At 39.9% G+C, this 22,403-nt stretch overlaps 1 protein-coding gene across 2 annotated transcripts in view; it reads left to right on the top strand.

Annotated features, from left to right (window-relative positions):
• The window catches only part of LOC6730936 (hemicentin-2), a 79,309-nt gene that overhangs the window by 35,663 nt on the left and 21,243 nt on the right, over nucleotides 1-22,403 (top strand). For both annotated transcript variants that reach the window (XM_039298527.2, XM_016179523.3), the window contains exons 3-5: nucleotides 4,136-4,334; nucleotides 9,125-9,385; nucleotides 9,449-9,645. In XM_039298527.2, the coding sequence (XP_039154461.1) occupies nucleotides 4,136-4,334; nucleotides 9,125-9,385; nucleotides 9,449-9,645 (657 nt within the window). The remainder of the gene's footprint in view (nucleotides 1-4,135; nucleotides 4,335-9,124; nucleotides 9,386-9,448; nucleotides 9,646-22,403) is intronic.

A 22,403-nucleotide genomic window follows, 5' to 3' on the forward strand; every position in this document is an offset into this window, starting at 1 on the left:
TTTGATTTTTTGCTCGCAGCTATTTTTTCTCCGTTTTTGTCTATCTGTGTGAGTCATAAGAAAATTATGTTGCATTTTATGGGCCAGGAGCAGGAGCATTTGCAGTTTTTATCGACTCTGCTTTTGGCCAAAAGGATTCTAAAGTTGGCAAGGACCGAAGAAAAGGCCAAGTATTCTAGTGCAGTGAACAAAAAACAAGAAACTAATTTGACATTGTGCTTAAATTACCTTTTAATCCCATATCATGTTATATCATACATTTAATAAAATCTTAATGCAAAATATGTTAAGGAAGTCAAAGATTACCTTTTCCATTTGGACACACTACTCCAATGTTTTTCCCTGTGTGGCGGTTCTCTAGACCAGCCAACATTTGGCCGAAGCATAAAGACATTAAAGACAAGTCAGGCAGAGAGACAGGGAATGGAGGCGTTGAGATTGCGACTTTGGTGCAGTGCCAGGACAACAACCCGATTGCCGGCTTTAGAGTCCTGCTTTTGGTCCTGGCTGTGTGATTTGCCATTGTTCTTCGCCTCGTCCACAGGCTGCAGGCAAAATAATAAGACATAATTCCTAAGCTTCTGTTGGTCCTGCTTCTGGTTTTGGTCCTTCGTCCTTTGGCATCTCCTCGCTGTGCTGTGTCCACATTATGCATAACTTTACAGACCTCTCACTCTCCGTATATGTATCACTGTAGCTTCAATGAGGGTATTCCCAACCTTAAAGATACCACGTCTCTAGGAAAAATCAATCAGTAAAAAGCAATAACTATTTCTTCAGTAATTTTTACACTTGAAGGTACTTAAGCGTTGCTAACGTAAAAAAGTAAATACAAGTAAAATAATTAGCCACAGCGTATCTTATTTCCGACTATTACATACTGTAACTGGAATACAAAATATTTCACCAACTTTTGCTTCCAATTAAAATCTAAAATCTATGCCAACTTACTTTGTAATCAGTGTGCAAACGAGATGGCTAGAGGAGTAAAAGAAAGAGACAGGGCGAGCCTAGGTATTTCTTACATTTTATGGCCAAATTCAATGCTGGTAATTAACTCTGAAAATCCAATTATGGCAAACTTTTCCCAAAGTCTTCGTAGCTCCATACATATACCCATCTCTCTCTTTTTCCATGACGCCGTCTCTTTCTTGGGTATGTGTACACTGACATGTGAGGCAAGGTGTCTGTGTAAGTGCGAAGTTGACTGGCTGTGATTGTGTGGGTGCATTTATAAGTGATATGCAGAACATGCAATTAACAAGGGCAAAATTCAGTGCCGTAGAATTGCTCTCATACTTGGGCTCTACACTGAAAATAAATGAACCTGGGAACTCTAACCGAATATCGATATGTGATTCATATGTAGGCAAACAGGATAATCAGTTAGTGATCAAAAAGGCTCCAAGAAACAAAAATCTCCAAGATTTACCCTCTTATTTGTATCAGTGTACGCTCTTCGTTCCTATGCGCTACGTTCCCTTAGTTCTCAAGTTTCCCCAAAGGCAGCCGCAAAAGGGCTCACAGCTTGGGTTTTCCCACCTCATCTGCCGCCTTGGCCCCTTCGCCTTCGTCATTGTTTCCATTTTAATATAATTCCCACGTCATAATTGCGTATTGTAGCTGCAGCAACAGAAGCTCCACTGTAGCAAAAGGTGTTGGCCTGAGAATTCTTGGCCCAAAGAGACAACAATGCCCAACGCAGAGGCCGTTGACCAAATGTTCTAGAAAATTTTCCAGTTCTTGCCATTCAGGCGAAATTCAATTGCTGCGATTGAACTGAAATGAAAATTTCTGGGAAAATGTAAATATATTTTCCACTCTGCCGAAAATCTTGGAAAATTCAAATTAACCATATGATGCGAGTAGGCTGTATTGTTAGATCATTTTCTGGACCAATTATCATTTAACAAACGAGAGCCTTATCATCTAGACCTTAAATAATATGATTTGTAGAATAAATTAACATTTAACATTGCATTTTCAATTCGCCTCTTAAAAACTGTTGTTAATTTTTGAGTAGAAAAAAAATGCAATCTGAAAAGATTTACTATTTTCTGTGCAGTACCTATTCTCCACTTTCAAATACGCTATTTTAACTATCACAAAGTTAATGGACAACTTTCATTAAATATACATAAATAATAACTTAGCTTATTTCTTTCGGTTCCATTAGCTTTTAGTTGCGATAAATCTGTTAGCTCTTGACCCTGTCCTGAGCGGAAATTAATTTTTTTTAGACTTTTGCTGGACTGCCTTTACACTCGTCGCTCCTTTTGCATATTATTTTTCATTTCGAGCAATTACAAGAAATTTTTCTTTCAGCTTTTCCTTCGTGCGCCTTCTTTAACGATAATTTAATTAGTTGCAAGTGGCTGGTTGGTTGGCTATTGCCTTTTTACCGTTTTTGCATTCGCCCCATTAATTGCACTTAACATTTCGTGAATTCTTAATGTCAGACAATAAAAAAGAAGTAATCGAACCTATAAAGATTCGCTGAGAATGGCTCGTTATTCATTTATATCCTTTAAACGACGATTTCGGATTACGTATTTATTTTGAAAATTAAACTTGGGAACATTTAATAATTATAATTTCTAATTTAAAAAATACGGAAGAAAGAACCAAACACATTTTTATGTGTTCTTAAGGAAATGCATATTTCACATCTTTTTAATAGTTGACCCAACATATTCAGAAGCATAATTCAGTGGAACAGGACAACATCTGGCAATTTGCCTAAGTGCAGCGAGCTGAACTTCTACGTCTCTTTCTCTGTCTAAAGTTTTTAATTAGAAACGCATCCTGCGAAAATGGACAGCGCGAGCTCTCTCTTTCTCTTACTTACCCCTGATTTTCCCCGGTTTTTCCCGTGCTTTTCCTCGTCATTCCTCCCGCTAAGCAGTCAAGTGAAATGAGCAAAGAAATGCGTTGACAACCAGGCCAAAAGCTCCACAAAAGTAACTTTAATGGCAGACAGAGACGGCCAGAATAAATGAATGAAATGGGCACAGCGCCCAGGACCTGGAAAAATAACAAGAAACGAAACTTTTGACATAAATTCCCGGCCCAAAAAGATAGAAAACTCGGGCGCAAAATGAGAAGTGAAGGCTCTTTTGGCCGCCAGAGTTGCCACCTTGACGTGTGATGCTATTATCCATCGGATTAGATAAGGATATTTAGGGGCCTTCAGCCGAGTGCCAAATTAATTTTAATGCGATTTTCATGGGCTGCATAACTTTGGGACTTTAACGACTATTGGCCCTAATGCAAATCCAGCGAAACAGACCGAAACAATCTTTAAATTTAGCACAGTCTGAAATACAGTCTGGAGCTGCAGCTCAAATACAAAAATTTATTGCCTCTCAAACACTTTTTGCTTTTTTTTTCTGGAGTGGCTTAAACGCCGCCTCATGCATATTTGATGCCAAATATAAAGCGGCTATAAATTCCACTCGAAATTTACGCGCCAAAGTAAGAGCAATGCGCCAGGGGTCGACAAAAAAAAAAGAAAGGAAAAGTGAGCAGAGAAGGGAATCCTTGAATCCTTGGGATACGCATGTGCTCAAGGTGCGCTTAAAGGTAGGCAATGTATCTGAAACTTTGTCGCCTAAGCATGTGAAAAAGTTACTTGAAATTGTTTTCATTTTTCTTTATTCAAAGCACTCCCTTTTATTTTGCTCCTTTTTTTCTTGACAAGTTTGAGGTATAATGCATTATTAAGAATTAAACAAAATTCGTTGTGCTTTGTTTTTCTTACGGTCTCTTTTATTTTAAACCGATTTTTCTTCTTTTCTTTTGGGTAAAGAAAGAGCAACAGCTGATAAAATTTTCATGAACACTGAAAAGTTCTTATGTCGTCGGTTTTATTTTCTGGTCTTGGTTCAGGGATTGGAGTGAAAAGTTATGATTCTTTTCGAATTAAGTCTTATGAAAATTTGATAAAGAGGTTTTGTGTGGTGATCAAAAATTTGTAATGTTTATGGGTGGCGAGGCAAATATTTTTTATTCACAATAAAAATTACAATCTTGGGAAGGGAAAAAATTCTTTGATTTGTGATTTGTTGACAACGAGGTTTTATTATAGTTATACTTCATTTGATCTCATTATTAAATATTCGCTATATCTTTTCAGCACTCGTAGCTCTGAGTTCCACGACTCTGGCCGATGAATCCATTGACACACGTGAGAATGCCGACTTAACCCTCAAGTGCCGGTTTAACGACAAGTATGAGGCGAATGACTTCTCTTTTTTCTGGACCCGCTGGACAGCGAATCCCGCCCAGTTCGATAACGTAGCCATCGGTGAAGTTCAGTTGAGTTCCGGCTATAGGTGAGTAACCTGCAAAAATATCATAAGCATAGTTATACAATTTTTTTATACATCTGACAAACTTGTGAAGTAAAAGTTTGACAACAATGTACAATAGTATCGATACTATCGATGTTTTTCGACCCTAGTTGGTAACGGTTAATCGAAGCACGACCTAGCAACAAGGATGATAATTGCGGAAACGACTCGCTTTGAGGGATGTTAAATGCTGGCCATAAAGCTGATGTCCTTAATGGGAGTGTGTGTGTGGGGTCATAAAGTGAAATGTGGAGGGAAATCCCGCAGCCTCTGTCCTTCTGTGGCATTAACGGTTATCCTTTTTGCCGACCGGCAAGTACAGTTTATCCCGGCAGCAGCAGTTGGCAGCCATTTGTTAAGTTAATTAAATGTTTCACACTCCTCTCTGCGCCCACCCGACCTGGATAATGCGATTTATGCATGTGACTGACTGGGCTGGCAACTTAATTAAAATCAAGTTCTTGGCAGTTTAAACAAATGCCAGGCGACTGAAACAGTTAAGTCCGAACGTGGCTACGGCTTTGCATTTGTATTGGATTATGATGGTTTATTAATATGAAAATCGTCGTTAAAATGTTGTGAATTACGTATACGAATGAAAGTCACAGAATCTTAGCATTGAGCAATTCATTCATACACTTTATTAATATAGAAGTGGTTCTATGTTTTCAGTACTATTTTTGGGTAGGAAATAAAAGATTCTGTTTCTTAACAATTATTGTATCCTACAATTTTCCTTATCAAGCATATTTTTACGATTCGTTGCGATCCGTTAGGTCATCACTATTGGCCGTGTCCTTAATGTCAAAGCCGCGTGTTGCATGTTGAGACTTGCTGAATACACACATGGCCTTCCGCCTCTTGGTGTTTGTGTTTATGTTTCATTTTCATTGCCCCCTTTCATCCCCAGATTTCAATTGTATTTTTATTTGCCTGGTGCCTGCGACTTCCGTTTCCCGTTGGCCGACTGCTTTTTAATGTTCGGTTTGGTTTCTTTATGTGGAAACGCATAAATTTTAAGTGTCAACTGTGCCACACGGGCCTCCAACTTCTTCCTTCTCGTCTTCCTCTTCTTCGCGAAAAATGCAACCCTCCATCCGTTCCATTCCGTGTCGTTGCGTTTCCGTTTCATTCCGTTCCGTTTCATCCTGCATGCAGCTTGCCAAATAAAATGGCCACATGCCAGCGTTAGTATAACGCCATGTACATTTTATGGGTGCACTGGGAAAAATAGCTATTAGAAGAATAAACCAAAATTCATATAAATAAATGTTTTGTAACTCAAAATAGTTGCTGGCACAAAAAAACTCTTATATGTGGTTTAGAATTTGTGTTTCTGTGAAATGGTTTAATATAACACCGAATTTTCTATCTGTACGCATTGGTATGAGTGTGGGCATAATAAAAGCAAATCAACAAATAGAAAAGCAGCGTAAAGAGGCGTTGAGGGGCCACAGAAATCGCGCTGCGGGCCCAGGCAAATTGTAAAATATATTTTTACTGCAATTTGTGCCGAAAGCTAACAAGGAGCCGAAAACAAGCCAACAAGGACAAATAACAGGACGAGAAACAGCAGCCGGGACACGAGAACACGGCTCAAGGAGGCTAAAACGAAACTGGCCACATAATGAAGGCGAAGATAGTACCCAACCCGAAAAACCCCCTGGAAATTCCTATCTGTGCAAAAGTGAAATTACTGCAAATTTGCTGGCAATGCCAAACAACACACACACAAAAAAAAGAAATAAAGGGAATTACAGATTTTTTCTCTGGGCCAAAATGTCGCGACAGGTCGAAGGGAAAAAGAAAAGCTCTGGGCTAATATTTCGCTGAACATTTAATTTAACGAGACATCAGGGGAATGCTCTTCTCACAGAGATTGAGAAACAATGAGAGCGGCATTTAGAAGGCACGAGTCGCAGGGAAAACGATTCCCTTGTTTGCGAATTCGTACATGTAAAGAATTATTTGAGGGAAAAATATGTTGGAATATCCATTTTTGGTATCTAAAATCTGGTCAAATGGTTTGACGATTAATTAAATTTGTATAAAATTTAAAATTGAAAACCGGAAGAAACTTTCTTTATCTTTTTGGCGAATAATTGGCGGCCGTTTAAAAATGTCCTCTGTTCTGGTACGAAAATTATAAAAAAATTTTACTTTTTGCCCAGGGGAAGCAACAAAAAACGCGAATCGAGGGCAACACTGTGGTAGCAACAACAAATCACAAATTGCAATGCACGAGGAGAATTTTTTGGAGTGGGGAAGGGATGCTATAAATAAAGCCGGGGGACGACTGTTGGGGATAAACTTGAAAATTGCAACAAGAATAAGGCAGCCGGGGGCCTTTTGCTTATCCCTCTAGAGTACGCTTTTTGTTGTAACGCTCAAGGACACGCGTCCTTTCCCCCCCACTTTCCGCGGCTCGTTTAAAGCGCTTTTCATTTGCCGATAGGAGGTGGAAAATTGAGGGGATTCCCCAGAGCGACGGCAATGACGATGACGATGACTGCGCTTTGCCAGCAGTTTTTATAATTTGCACTTTTTTTATTTCCACCGAGCACGTGTCCTGAGAATTCTATCTATCCCAGCTGCAAATGAGCAAATCGCCAGAGACTTGGCCCCAAAAACTGTGCTAAAAGTGGAGGAAGGCAGCGGAGCAGCTGCAAATAGAAAAATGCTCGTAGTAATAAAAAAAAAATCAACTAGACAAGGACACGCGGTTTTGGGTGGCCAAAGGAGGTAAGCGGGCATGTCTGTGGCGAATTTAGTCAATTCGCTGTCTGATGCAGAGGCAAAAAGGGGAGTACATAGTATATACTAACATTTAGTTAGAGCAAGGATATGAAAGTAAAAGTAAAATGAATCTATAAGCTTAATATGTAGCTACGATTTATTGTGAAAAAATAAATTAGGTTTAAATTTCTTTCAGTGCACTTTACGTTCCCTTTTGGATTTCGTTGGCGAGTGTTTTTCTTCTTTACCCCAAATTTTTTGGTCTGTCTGCGCGTTCTGTTTAGGGATTTCAAGACCATGAGACCTGGGCAGTTTTAGTATTTTTTTCGTCCTGCTGCGGTTTGCTGCTTGGCAAATTAAATTTTCACACAAACGCGTGTTTTATTTTCTTTTCTTTTTTTGGTGGCACTGCGGTTTTTGGCAGCAATTAGCACAAGAGTAAAATGAGTGAGTAAATAAAACGAACTTGCGACCGAGCTAATCAGTGTGAGAAATAAGCCAGTCCAATTAGAAACGCAAAATTGTCTAGACCAAAAGTGCACAAAGCTAAGATGTCTCAGAAATCTCAGAAAATCGGACGGAAATGTGCCACCCACCTCGCTAAAAATCCTCGAGATGAGAACCAATTTCAATGTCAGTCAAAAGTCCACTTGCAGCTTGACAAATGAACTCGGAAAAGTCTCTGCAAATGGAAAATGAAAATTTTATCTCCCAGCTGTGGGCAGTAGGCAGTGGGAGGAGGGCCATCTTGTTTGCCAATCTAATAAACTGCTGACTGTCCAGCGAGGAAAAGCCGAGAATCCAGCGAAGCGCATTCGGGCGGCATCAATTTTCAGTAGTTGTCCAGGACAACGACGATGACGACCAAATAATCATCATCATCCTATTGAAAAATTGTGAAAAATGGCAGCAAAAAAAAGAAAAAATCGTAAATGGAGGACACTGAAGTGGCCTTGAAATATTAAGACATTGGCAAAATGAAGCCAAGATAAATGAAGGAGGGGGAATGAATGTCTGACAGAAGCCAAAAGCAGAAAATTGACAAACTTGTCCCCTTATGCTTTGGATAGATAAAAGCGAGCGAATTTTCTATATATTTAATATTGAACTTAAGACCTGGCTTTAATATTACTGGGATCCCGAATTAATTGTTCATTAATTCAGTATGTAATAAAAAAAGAACACTTGCACTGGGAAGCTTCATAAAAACTGAAACTATAAGGAAATAAATGATATTTACAGTTTCTCTATTTGTATACTTAAACGAGAAACAAAGAATTTAGCCCAATATGCAAAATGATACTAAATGAAATAGATTTTCCAATTATACAATTTTTGCAATTAATTTGGTTTACGAGGCTGCAAAGCAATTACGCCATAAGAACCCTCAGAGCTTAATAGTCCGGCACATAAAAATAACAATAAGGTAAACATTGGTAAAATTCCAAAGACTGTGTGAAAATTACTTTCCTTCTTTCCCTGTTTACCTTTCACTCGAGCTGCCAGTGTCTGGGACCCAGGTTCTTATTGAAAATTGTCTAGGAAAAATATGCAAACATTTATTCGAACGTTGATTTTATTTATATTGGTCCTTCGTGCATCCCCCTGAAAACTCCTTGTCGTGTCGCCTTCCTCGTCAAATATTACCATTTCGTATTTATTTATATTACGAGCGTTTAAAGTTTGGCCACCTGCGGGCAGAAAACAGGAAGCGAATCAAGGACAAGAGTGGGAAAATCCAATATTAGCACAATTAGTGACGGCCACTGAGGAGGAGTCGGGCATGGCGCACAGAAGTCGCCTGCAAGTTTTCAAATAAAAATAAATTGATTTCGAGGCAAATGGAAATTGATTGACTGGATTTTGACATTTAACCTTTGAAGCTTGTTTCCTTTTCCGCTTTTCCGAAAAATAAACGCAATACGCAGCTCAAGCATTGGGTAAATTCATATATTTAAGTACTTAAATGCACAGCTCTTGGCATTAACTACCTATATTGAACTCTTCACTGATTTTATTTCCCTCCTTCCTTCCAGACTCGACTTTCAACCGGAGCGTGGCATTTACGATCTGCAGATCAAGAATGTGTCCTATAACCGCGACAATGGACGCTTCGAGTGCCGCATCAAGGCCAAGGGAACGGGCGCCGATGTCCACCAGGAGTTCCACAATCTCACGGTGCTCACACCGCCTCATCCACCCGTGATCTCGCCCGGCAACATAGCCGTGGCCACCGAGGACAAGCCCATGGAGCTCACATGCAGCAGCATCGGTGGTTCCCCCGATCCCACCATAACGTAAGTTCCGAATATATCTGGAACTACTCTATAAGTTGACTTATATTTAACCCGTTTATACAGTTGGTATCGCGAGGGTTCGAATACGCCACTGCCAGCGACAGTATTAAAGGGCGGAACCAAGGATCAGCCCACCAATGCCACGCTATCCATAATTCCTCGCAGGGAAGATGACGGTGCCAAGTACAAGTGTGTAGTCAGAAATCGAGCCATGAACGAGGGAAAGCGATTGGAGGCCACTGCCACTTTGAATGTTAACTGTGAGTAGATCGAGCTTGAATATACTCTTTATACTTATGGCATACTCAGGGCGTTAGCATCTGATGCAATTGAATTGGAAATAAAGGGGGGAGTCCATTTAAATCGCGATTAATACCAACCCTCAATATCAGCATAGATATACGATGCGCCCACTTTCAATCCCCTGGTAATCTTTGCAATTACTCGCACCCAAACCACTTGAGCAGCATTAATAATTTCCACAGTCAGACATGGAAAATAATTTCCATAAATGGCGAGTCTTGACCATTGCTAATTAGAGCCAATGGTGGGGGGAGGGGTGGAGCCTTGGTATTTTGTAGTGCTTTTCCACGCGGAGTCATCCATCCGACAAGTCGACCTTCGCTTAATTTGCATGCTATGCGGCAATTACAACACCATCTGAATATCTGGAAATTAGCATAATGAAGGAAGGAGACAATGAACAGCCAGTCCTCGGCATTTAACCCTGTGTTTTTCGCATTTCCCCTCGCAAATGCACATGACACATTTCGTTTAAAGTATTTAGATGCAACCAGCCACACCACGAAACAAACACACCAGCAATATACAGCAACTAGCATATACGAGCAGCACGACCGACCGGCAATCGCATAATCGCATATATCTTTTTTAAAAAGCCAACAAAACCCAGGCACATAAATTACAAATGCTGACCTGAACCGACGACCTGCTGCTGACTGAACGCAAGTAATTAGAATACAAATTTATGTGCCACTCGTCGTCGCAGTTGTTGTTTAATTGTTGCTGCTGTTGTTGTTGCAACAAGTGGCGGTGTATTAGTGAAACTGCGCCAGTGTGCGTGCGTGTGTGACCTGCTAGCTGTTAACGCTGGCTATTAGGGCTAATCAAAAGGCAAATAAAGTGAAATATTGCCTCGGCCGCCGTGGCAAGGCAATCGACTGTTTGGGCCTACACCTATGCACTTGGCGAAAAAAGGTGTTAATTTAGTCTGGCAGTTTAGCCTATCTTCAAATCACTAGGTTCTTTCAATCACATTGGAAGGTGTCTGAAAGTATGCTAGAATTTTACCAGTTTCTATCCGCACTTCTGCTAAAGTGTAGAAAAGCAACATTTTCCAACAAATTTTTTTCACTGTACCATTGGCTTTATAGCCCTACTATTACCTATCGCCATGGCTATCAACTGTGTAATTAATTCAAAAACAACACACACATGCAGAGGACGCTGTTGTGGCTGTAGAATCTGAGCTGGTGTTAGTGCTCGCATTAGTATTAGTAGTGAAAAGAGGACAAAATGCAAGTGGTCAGAAGGCTGTGCTAATTGCCGGGAAAGTGAGAGAAAAAGAGAGAGAGAGAGAGAGAGCTTTGTGAGAATTGTATAATAGTCTGTAAAAAAGATTAAAGATTAATAATTAAATTGTTAAAATTAAAATGTAGAATGCAAAAATATAGCTTATAGCTTGGCAGTCGTACTATTTCTTTTTGCTCTAGAACGAGCACTAATTTTCCGTATTTGGAATGACCTGCTCTATAAAACCGCATTCCAAACAAATATAAGCGAACCACGGCTCATATGCCCACCAGCACAGTGAGGCAATAAATTTGTATGGCAAACAACAACAGTGGCTGGAAATGCATTAAAGCCAACCGCCAACGTCGTCACACATGTCGTATGAGTAATGCCCACCTGACTATGTTAAAACTACACGAACGCATCATAAATTGATAGATATATGTGTACATACCTATGTATGTACCACATATTGACGCAACGCTAATTAACCGCCTCTTGGAACGACCACGCCCACTTAAAATGTATTCCATCCAATGTGGGGGCATTTACAAAACTAAAAATTAGATACACGTGTAAGAATTTGTGTAAAATATGTAGGTCGCTTTCGGTTTAATTAGTTGGCCTTAGGCCACGCCCACAGCCGCCCACATTTGCATAAGCCACATTAAATGAGTGCCTATATAGATACACACAACAAATTCATTATGTTTATCTAAAGTGTTTGTTTACTCAAAAAGGTTTAATTGCGAAAATGTTAGAAAAAATCCGTCGAGAAAAACCATGAAACCGCACAGTAAATTTCGAGGGATTTGTATTTGTAAATGTTTATTAATTGCTTGCGTTTAGATTTGTTAGATGGAGTTTTAATAAATTTCGGAACGACAACAGGAACCGCAAAAAGTGCAGGAAAAATAAGAAAAAAGGTCAGCAGGCAGAACAAACAAATCGAGACCGTAAAGGATATGTGAACTCTGATTGTGGCTAAGGATTTCCACTTGTGGTCACCTCCGGTTTTCACTGGGGCTTCCTTTGCCATTTTCCCCATTTCACTTTTCCCTCAGTAATGCGTTTTTAAGCAAGCAGAACAGGGCCCCGAGTAGATCAAACAGGGAAATGATGTCCTGCCTGTGTCCTGTCCTCTTTTCCTTTTGCCAGCCTTCAGGCATTTTGCGGTTGCTGCGGGCCAGAAATCCACAGGGTGGAGTGAATGGAGAGAAAAAAGGACTTAGGCTACTGAGAAATAGGGTGTATACTGAGAAAAGTTGGGCTGTTGTCAAGTAAAATCAATCAAAGTCTAATAAGCTTAAAGCTAATAACCTAAAAAAATACATGAAATATTAAAATCAAGCAAATCAAGTATAAATGCTTTGAAAAACGTATAACTGATCTCTTGTTTTTCTCTGTGCAATATACTGAAACCCAAACAGACAGTTGAACCCTCTCCGGTTTTGTTTGTTTAGCCAACAGTTTGAGCTCTGAAATTAAATCAAAAGCAATTTAATTGAAATCAGAAGAGGGAAAGGACGAAAGCGAGAGACAATCTTGGCTGTTATCCTTTTCCACAGTGATTTACGTTGGGCAATAAAAATTCACTTTTCCTGGCTCTGGCACTCGCTCTTCGGCCCATTGACACCTACAAATTAATCAGAAAATGAGCCACGTTCTTGGCCTAATCTGCCGTAATAACTCATTCCCAAATGGCCGGCAATAAATCGCAGGCAAAAGCAGTGGAAATTGTCGCGCTAATAACCGCAAAATAACAAAATTGCCACGAAAAATCAACGATGGCAATAATTTCAAATTTCTCAGAGGGCCGCTGGATAAAATGAAAGCGCCAAAGTCAATTTTAATCTGGCCGGGCTCTAATGTATTGCCTTTGGCCTGAAGGGTCGTTCCTTACCTTACCTTTTCTATTCCTGATGAAGCCAATCGGATCGGAGGAGCGAGGAGCGGGAAAACACCGGAATAATGGTGGGTGAGTTTCCCATTTTCCACCTGCAAAAAGTAGGCAAGCAACAGACAGCTGCTCTGCAGGGATATATGGAAAGGGGCTTTTGTTTTTGATTCTAAGCTGACAAGGCAGGGCCAAATCTTGCACGGTCTTTACACTCTCCTCTTTCTTTTTTTTTCTATTTTTTTTTTTTCATTTTTGCTGTCAAATCTTTGTCCCAACTCGAAAACCGCTTAAGTTTGTTGGCGGCTTAGCGCCTGCTGCCCAAAAAAAATACTAAAATGCGGAAATAGGAGGCAATTCACAGGTTATTTGTACAGATGGGGAGAAATGGTCTAAAAGAAATCCTATTAGAAGTGCAAACCAACGGATTTCTATTTAGTATGCATTTTGGAGTAATTTAAGATTATTTGCTAATTGAAAATAAACTAAAGAAAAAGAAATGCCCAAAGATTAATCAATGTTAATTGAAAGCTGAATCCAGCTTATCGGCTTGGGGTTTTGCAAAATAATAACTTCAGCGTAATTTCCTTTAATTTACCTCTTTCCATTAAGCAGCAGAAACAGTTCGCAAACCATTTAAAGCAACTCGACCTGCCTTAATGGTGATTCTCTTTAAAAATCATAATTAAGAGATACTTGCTGCAGGGCTTGCAAGCCCAGGAAACTCAATTTTTCCAACTCCTTTCCCAGGGGTCCATCGTTTTCCATAGTTTAATGTCAGGCAATTAACTTTTGTCTTGCCCCCCGAGAAGAGCGGAAAAACGAATGAGAAGCGTGCGAAATGGAGGGAAAATGGGGGAAAAGCTGGAGGGACCGGGCTCAAAGAGGAGTAGGCCTGTCACATGACCTGCCAGTCAGCGATGAGATCATGCATAAAAAAGCCAAAGGAAAAGCCGGGAGGAAAACCGAAGTGAAGCAAAACCAAAGCGAACCGAACCGAACCGAAGCACGTCCTCAAATGGGAATGGAAATGTTAAATGTAAATGCGGCATATGGAAAAACGGGAAACGACCTTGCTCTGTGTTTGGGCCTTAACACCCGCAGTGGGTGGGGCTGGGCGGAAAATGGAGGGAAAATCAGGGGGGGAGCAGATTGGTAGATTGTCACAGGCAAATAGGCGGGACAACATGAAAATCAACCAAGCAAATGCCAATACACATGCAACGCCGGAAAGAAGCTGCCACGCACTGGGAAAAATATTCTATTCTAAATTGGAAGAATACATAAAAGTTCTTTAGATCCACCATAAATATTCTTGAATCAATAACGTCCGAATCTTGATGATATCTACAGAAAAATTGTAACTTTTATACAGTACTTGCACATCTTATTTGCTTAAGTGTAAAAATAGAAATGGTCGAGGATGTTGCGGCTGTGGCATTCAAGGATTCGAGGCTTAACATGGCGTAAACACAAAAGCCTCTAAAGGCATCAACTGCGGCATATAAAGTGGCATTACATTAGAGTACGAACCGGGAAAAAACCAAAAAAAAAAAGAAGAAAAAACCATGCACACAGAAAATAAACGCAAACATGTCCTTTGGCAGGAAGTGCCGCAAAGACAAAAAGAGATTGTCGAGTGGCATCGTCGACGCATTAAATTGAAGATGATGACGATAATGCGCCAGATAAGTCTGAAGTCTGGAGTCGGGAGAGTCTGGGCTCAGGAGGTCTGAGGTCCATGGGGTCATAGGTAACAGCCAACTTAACGTCAATAAACGGGAGTTGAGGGGCGGAAAGGTCGCTCTTCGGTCCGCAACAAGCCATGAAAGGAGGGAAAAGTGGGGGAAAACAGCCACAGGATAACATCTGCCATTTGCGGCCAGAACGAAAGATGAAACAATGGGGAAACAGGAAGGCGGAGGCGGGCCAGCCGAAGGAAGACAAGAGGACATGTGGATGCTGGGTACTATTTACTTGGCATTAAGCAAACTTCAAATAAAAAGGATAACGAGCGCATTGCGAGACACGCAGGCAACTCAAAATGCCACTGGAACTGGCTCAACAATAATAACGAAAAAAGCGAGCAATCGGGGGTAGACAAAAGCTGAGTGACATTCCCAAGTTGAGGAAATTCGAGGGATACTTCGAGGGACTTCGAGACAAAAGGCTGCCATGAAAGGCACGACAATTGCACACAATTTTCATTTATTGTTGGGCTACACATTTGGCCACATTATGTCAGACTTTTTTTTTTTTGCCACCCCCTCTCGATGAGCAGAAACAAAAAGGCTTCCCCACAAATAATCGTACATTGCTCTGCCCCTCAAAAACAGAAAAAAAAACGGAAAAAATAAAAGGAAACTTTCTAAGGACATGTGTGTGTGTGTGGAAATTTTCCGCAAATATGTATCCTTAACCATCCAGAAAAGAGTATTTCCCTCCCGAAAGGGAAACCAAAAATGCCGCCTCACATTTTGACGCTCCATTTCCATTTCTCTCGATTTTGCGTGTTGAGGTCACTTTCGGTTTTCGGGTTTTGGGTTTCGGGTTAGGATAGGTTTCAAATTTGTGCTTTTGGGGCCAAGATTTGGGGTTGGGCTAGGGCTAAGAAGTTTGATAAGGTTGCAGACATGCGGTTGAAATGTTTTCTTTGTTTGACATTTGAGGCGATTAAAATTAGAGACTTATGTAAAAGCCAAGACAACATTCCTCGGGCCAAAAATCTCACACACTAACCAAATGCATATTTTAAACGGGGGAAAATACTCATGCAAAACTTTATCATTTGATGAATTTAATTCCATAACGGATACCTGTCTTATTAAAACACAATAGGGAAAGAAACTCCGCCATGGAAACATATATAACCCATAGCGTTCAGCGACAACTGAACAAATAGCAAACGCATAAAGCAGCCCCCCTTTCGGAGTGGGGAAAACATTTCAATTTTGCTGCGGGCTTCTGTTTTATTTCTGCGCTCTTCAGTTCCTCAGTTCGATGATATGCCAAACGACCAAAACAAACTTTGCATTGTTAGTCATGATGATGGCGATATACGCATATGTATATCCATCCATTCCCCCATATCAGGTCCTATTGTTGCCATACATATGGCGATGATGACTACGATGACGGTGATGATGATGATGATGAGGATATGTGTGTATGATGTCAACAGAGCAAACAGCACGCGTCGCTTGTCGCAGTTTCTAGGGCTGAGGAGGGGGCTTTTCAGGGGGGGCGGGCCAAAGGATGGACAATGATTCGGCATTGTTTTGGATGGACTGGAAAACAAACGCCAACTGCCACGCCCACAAAACCGATGGCAACGGGAATGACAATGATCATTAAATATCTGCTGCTAATTAAAGTAAATTTTGCGATTCAATGAAACCGGTTGAGGGACTCGCAAACTACGGAGCTTTGAAATCACCAACCGCCCCCACCCACACCCAAAAACACTACATATGTATGTACATATACCCCCAAAAATACGCACACACATGTATGCACGTACGTAAACATGTCAATAATATTCAAAATTGAAATGTCAAAATGCTAATTTTGCACATTTGTTTGACTTTTGCAGTACAGGCAGGTACAGAGAGAACAACGTTTGGTTTTTTGTCGACTGCCACTTCTTTCATATGCAAAAGCGGCTTGTATATTTTAATATAATTTAATTTTTTCATTTAAACTGGCTTTGCATATTAAATAAATTTCAACTTAATATTAGCCTGGGTGTTTTTTTTTTATGTGCCTCCCACTTTTGCCACTTTTAACCGACCTCACTCACATCTCGTTTTCCAGAGGAGAATGCAATGCAATTTGCGCAATGTGTGCAAATTTGCACAAGCCGCACCAAAAATTTTATTTACAAAATTTTCGTGCCAAATTTGACTTTTGCCAACGCACAAGAGGAGCTCCACAGAATGATGGTAAAGTCATGGGGAGATGCGGAATAGAAATGCCCGATATTTCTGCACTTCTCCAGCTGCAGCTGCAGTCCAAATATTTTTCCACTGACTGACTAATGAATTGAGCACTGGGACCCAAAAACCGAGTGCAACTGATGATCAGCTTACCAATTGTACACACAAAAAAATTAAGCCAATTTTTCTCTATTCAAATCTCGCTAATTGGTCAAAAGAGTGAGGCTCATAATGCACATCTCATTTGTGATATCTTTGAAAATGTTCTAGTTTTTCAACTTGTAGTGGAATTTCTGACATAAATTTTAGGTAAATGTATTGTTATAAATGGCCAAACTAAGTAAGGGATTTTTATTAAGGCGAGTACAATCCTTACAGTTAAAATTGACAATTTGAAAAAGGCCATTCCGTCGGGAATATTCTACACAAAATGTTCACCGCAATACCTATAGATTGAATTTAGTAAAAAATCCGTTTTAAGTCGCCAAAACTATCCGAGGGATTTCTGTCAGTTGATAAAAAGTTTTCTGCAGAAGTGGAAGCCGAAAACCAAAAGGAATCAGAGATATATTTCCGTTTATAAATTGAAATCTATAGAGATTTTATTGTTCGGTGGTTCCATTGTTGTCTCTTTCCACAAAACTTGATTTCCATTAATTGCATTGCGCACTTTGTCCAAAACTGGCCTCGGGATTTGTCCACTTTTCGTGTAAATTGAATTGTAAATTTGACCAAAATATGAATTGTTTCTGTTTTGTGCAATGAATTGCATTTTAATTAAATTTTGCACATTTGCCGTCAGTCCCTTTGCCTCAAACATTTTTTTAAGCTAATTAAAAGTTTTTTTTTTGGGTTTCCACAATCTCCACATATAAACCAACCTAATTAGGTCAAACAGGAAAATGCCTTTTATCCTTGCGGACAGAAATCTAAACTTAAATTAAATTCTGATGCACTGTTATTTATTCTTGTTGCAATTCGCTGAAGACTGCCAAGTTCTAAATATTTACAGCCATATCAAGGCGCACATATAAATTTATTGTGCCTGTAAAAGAGTTGCAAACAAGGAATTTTCGATGAGGCAGGAGAAGCTGCAGCAGAATGTGGCGTAACATTGGAGTACTAAAGTTTTTGGGGCACACATGTTGCTCAGGGCATGTTGCAGTCAAATTTTAAGGAATTTATGCCAAACTTTTAATACTCTCCCACAAGAACGGTTGCACAAAATGGGAATATTGTATTGGGAAAACATATGAGCAGGATCTTTAATGCATATGGCATGCATGGGCATATAAATAAGAATCTAATTAAAGTTATATACGCAATGGACACAGATTAAGTGAAGTATAGGACAGCTTAATTTGATGTTAAATATTTTGGCGTTTACTGAGAATTCTTGCCCCCTCCGGCATTTGAAGTCAATTTCCTAGTTCCCCAATCGAACTTCGTGAAAATGACTTCCATAAATTTCTTTTCCTACAAGTTCCTTGCTGGATCCCCTGAGTTAGAGAGGCCATAAATCATCATTATCATGTGTGGTAACTCGCAGGATAATACCCCGCCAAAGTTAGTAGAGTGCATAACAATTGACAGCCAACTGGCTGGAGGTCCCTACTTCTGCGGTCGCGTGTGTTTCGCATATAAGAAATTTCTTGGGGGGAAATGGAGCCAAGGCAGTAAACGAAAGTATGAAAAATCTGCAGGCAAATAAAGCCGGCAAATGTGGCAGAACGAACTGCAAAACTATCGAGGTTGCAGGGCGGGCAAAACCAAAAGAACGCAAAAAAAGCGCAAATGGAATATAAAAAAAAGAAAAGCGAACGCACAGCAAGAAAACTACGCAAAGTGCTGAACAAATGGAACAACTTACAGAAGCTAAAATGGCAAACAACCAACAGTAGTTGGGCAACAACAACTGGCAGCAATATGAACAACAATCTTGAATATTGCACGTTTACATATGTAGATACATTTCCTGCAGCAAATGCGGCAGATGCAGATGCTTCTCTGCCAGCAGTGGCAAATGCAACTGAACCGGAGTTCAACTCAACCGAAGCTGAAACAGAATTGAACGCAAGAAATTGCTGGAAAAATACGAAAGCAGTGCACTGCGAGAAAAAGCAATCAATGCAAAGCAAACGAAATTTCTTATATAATGTGAAATATACGTATTTCCTACTATTAAAAATATTATTACATTTTTAAATGCTTTAAAGGTACCATTAAAGTTTATAGTTGGGAAAAGACCATTGAACTCTTGCATTCAACATTTATTGTTGCATGTTTATGGGAGTTTTCCAAATTCTTAAATTTTCGTCTACCTTTAATATTATTACTTTACTGCACGCACACGTGCCAGCCAGGGGATAAATTTAAAAATGTTATTTACATTTCGCCTGCTGTCGCTGCAGCCGTAGGAGAAATAGAGGCTTTCGAGGGACTGGGGCTTTGTTTACATTTAGTGCAGCTTCTACTTGACTTGCAGCAGCAAATAGAGCAGAGAAGAACTGCAGAACTGTAGAGCCCCCCTGCCCCCTTATGGAGGGGCAATGGCAGCTGATGTGGCCCGGGGGCCAAAACCAAAAGGCTGAAACGGTGGCGACTTTGGTTTCGACTTCGCCCGCTGGCCTCTGATAACAAAAACAGAACAACATCGGCAAGAGAGAAGCAACAGCAACACTGGCACAACTGAAATAGCAGTAGATTCAGTACGGTTTTTGTAGCCGGCGTTTTGTCCCCAGAGGGTTAAATTCTTGCCACACACACACACCGATGATGAAGCGCCCCAAGTTATGCAACAGAAACGGCAACAAAAGCAGCTGGTGTTGCAATCATGACTGACTGGAAACCAGAACATCGAATGAGAAAATAAGAAATGTCATTGGAAAAAAAGGAAAGTTTCAGCACTTCTCTACAACGTTATTGAAAAGTATCTACTTAAGTTTAATATTTTTAAACTTGCTGAAAAAGCTGTCCAAGTGTGTGCGCTCTAGTAGGCGAATAATTATTTTCTCTATGCTAATACTCATACTTTTTGAATATCTTCACCGAACACACAAGGTCCGATAACAATGGGCACACTCACTTCTCATGTTAGCCAGCCCACGTGGCCCAATTAAGCCATAATCTGTTCTTTGTTCTAGCCCGTCGTCCAAGCCCTATTTATGTATGTATACCTTCGTTTGCTATCTGGCGAAACAAAATCCATTCAGAATTGCCATGGCAGCGAGACAGTAACCTCTTGTATCTGAGATCTGCAGACCCAAACTAAACTTCCTGCCAGACGGAAACTTTTCCATCACACGCCCCCATTTTCCATTGCCTTTTCAGACACCTCTCGAGGAAATTAAAGTAAATGTGTCAGTGGCAGATACAGATACGCACTGCAGATTTCCATTTCCGCCCTAATGCAATTTGCCGGACTGACAAAAGAAGCAGAAATCTTGTCAAATTAACTAAATATTTACAAAGGCAATGAAATTCTGTCTGGTAATTTTTTTTTTTATTGCGATGAAGCCAAGGAGTTGCAGCGCCAAATTAATTTAACATAAAATTAAAGGAAACGAAATAAAATGCAAGGGCGAAATTAAAAGCAAAGTTTAGTTTCCCATTTCCTTGGAGTTTTCTTCCTTTTTCTGCGCTCCTTGTCTTGTCTTTTTGTGGCCCCCAATGAATTTAATTATTTAGGTCAAAGGACAGGACAATGCCACTCGTTCCTGGCCATTTTTGCATTAGCAAAAATAGAGGAAGGATGGTATTGAGTTTATTATGGTGCAAGGTTATGACTCGATGGGGTTCCCTCAATTTTCTTCTTCCTTTTTGCCCCCCAGCAGGATTGGTTGGAAAACTTTTGCTTTTCTTGCCTTATTTTCCCCTCCCTTATTTGCTTTATTTTTCGTGAAGTCTTGCGCCTAATTCCCGAATACAATTTTCCGCAGTCTTTTCATGTTGGCCGAAACATTTTCACTCGAAAGTTAAACAAAGCAGCCTGCTGCAATTGCTCAACTGTTCCATCATTGGGATCATGATCATTATCTTCATCATCGCTTTTCCTGCTGCTGGAAAATTACGCCATTCAAGAATTTGCTTTACGTGTGCTCTCATTTTTTTTATTTAGTCGGGCTTTGCAAGTCGCTCGGCCTATATAATTGAATACTCTGAAAGATAAATGCCAGTGGGTAAAGTCTAGTTTACACATATTATACTTTGTTGTTAAATAATTTAAGGTTGTTGGGTAAATAATTTATTTCCTTGAAAAAAACTAAATTACTTTTGCTTTTCATGTGGGTTTGCAGTATTTAAAATAAATTTCTGCCCCACAAGGGTATTTAAACTTTCCCAACACTCAAAAAAAAAGAACTCCCAGGAGCATCTAAATTTTTCGCCAGCCTATCCAGAACTTTTGTTTACCTACTTTTTTTCGCCCTCGTTTCAGAACCTATTTTTTTTTTGTACGTCTGTGTTTTGTTGCGCGTCAAGTAAATAAATAAAAGCAAAAGTTTTTGGCCCACGACTCGAACTGTTACTTTTTGGACCGGCTACTCTCGTATTTTCCTCGCCTTTTCCCTCAGCAATTTTCCCAACACTAATGACATCGTTTGCGGGCTCCGCTATTCCCTTTCCCTATTTTCTATCCAGATCTCCATGTGTGCGCCTGGAAAACTTTGTCAATAATTTTACTGCCTATTTAAAGCAGCCTCCGCTCCTGCTCCGGGATTTTCCCATTTCCATTTGCCAGCTCCCTTTTTTTTTTTTTTGTTGTTTACCATTAAAATTCCAACCAGACAATTTACAAAATTTTGTGATGTTTAAATAGCGGGGCAGGAACTTTTTGTTCCTTTTAAATTAATTTGGGGCAGCTTTGATTGCGTCTGTTTTTCTCAGAGGTGAAGATCCGAAATTGTTTACGCCTAAAAACATGTGGAGGCCCATAAAATTAGAAGAACTTTTCATTGATTTGCCACAAATTGTGTGCCATAAAAATAAACTGGACAGATGGGAATGCGTTGCTCTCCAATTATGTTGTGTTTGCTCATTTGTATCTTTGTACAGCCGATGCACAGATACATCTGTTTGTTTACACGTTCATTTGCAGCAGTTTCTGTTTGTCGGCTCTGTAGTTTATCAATATGTTTTTCGCTTCGGGGAAATCGAGGAGTCCATAAAGTCATGCAACATTTATTAAATCTTTTGCTTGATTTTTACCAACAATTTTCTTCGGATACTGTGTGTTTTTGACCAAACATTTGCTTTGGTCGGCACAATTTGATTTCATTTTATGGCCAGCCATTGTCAGTTTCATAGTATATATATATGTGTGTATATATACAAGTATCTTTGGGCCGTCGTATCTGTATCTGGTATCTGCATGTGTGTGGCCAATAAAATTTTTAGTACAATAAACATTTGTCCGTTTATCAGTTGGTTTTGCTCTCTTATTGCTTTTTTCAAAAGCTTTTTGCACATCGCCACGGTGGGCAAGGGGAAACCCAGGAATTCTGGAGATTTTTCCTTAGAAAATGACACAGAAACCTGAAACAACAAAGCCTTAAATTTTGCTCGGAAAGTATATGTATTTTTGTATCTTTATATCTTCAGAATGCCGTATGCTTCACTTTGATCCGCTTCGTGATCACTTTAAAGTGTTTTCACT

The sequence above is a fragment of the Drosophila simulans genome, chromosome 2L, assembly GCF_016746395.2.
Source record: "Drosophila simulans strain w501 chromosome 2L, Prin_Dsim_3.1, whole genome shotgun sequence".
Classification (NCBI taxonomy): Eukaryota; Metazoa; Arthropoda; class Insecta; order Diptera; family Drosophilidae; genus Drosophila; species Drosophila simulans.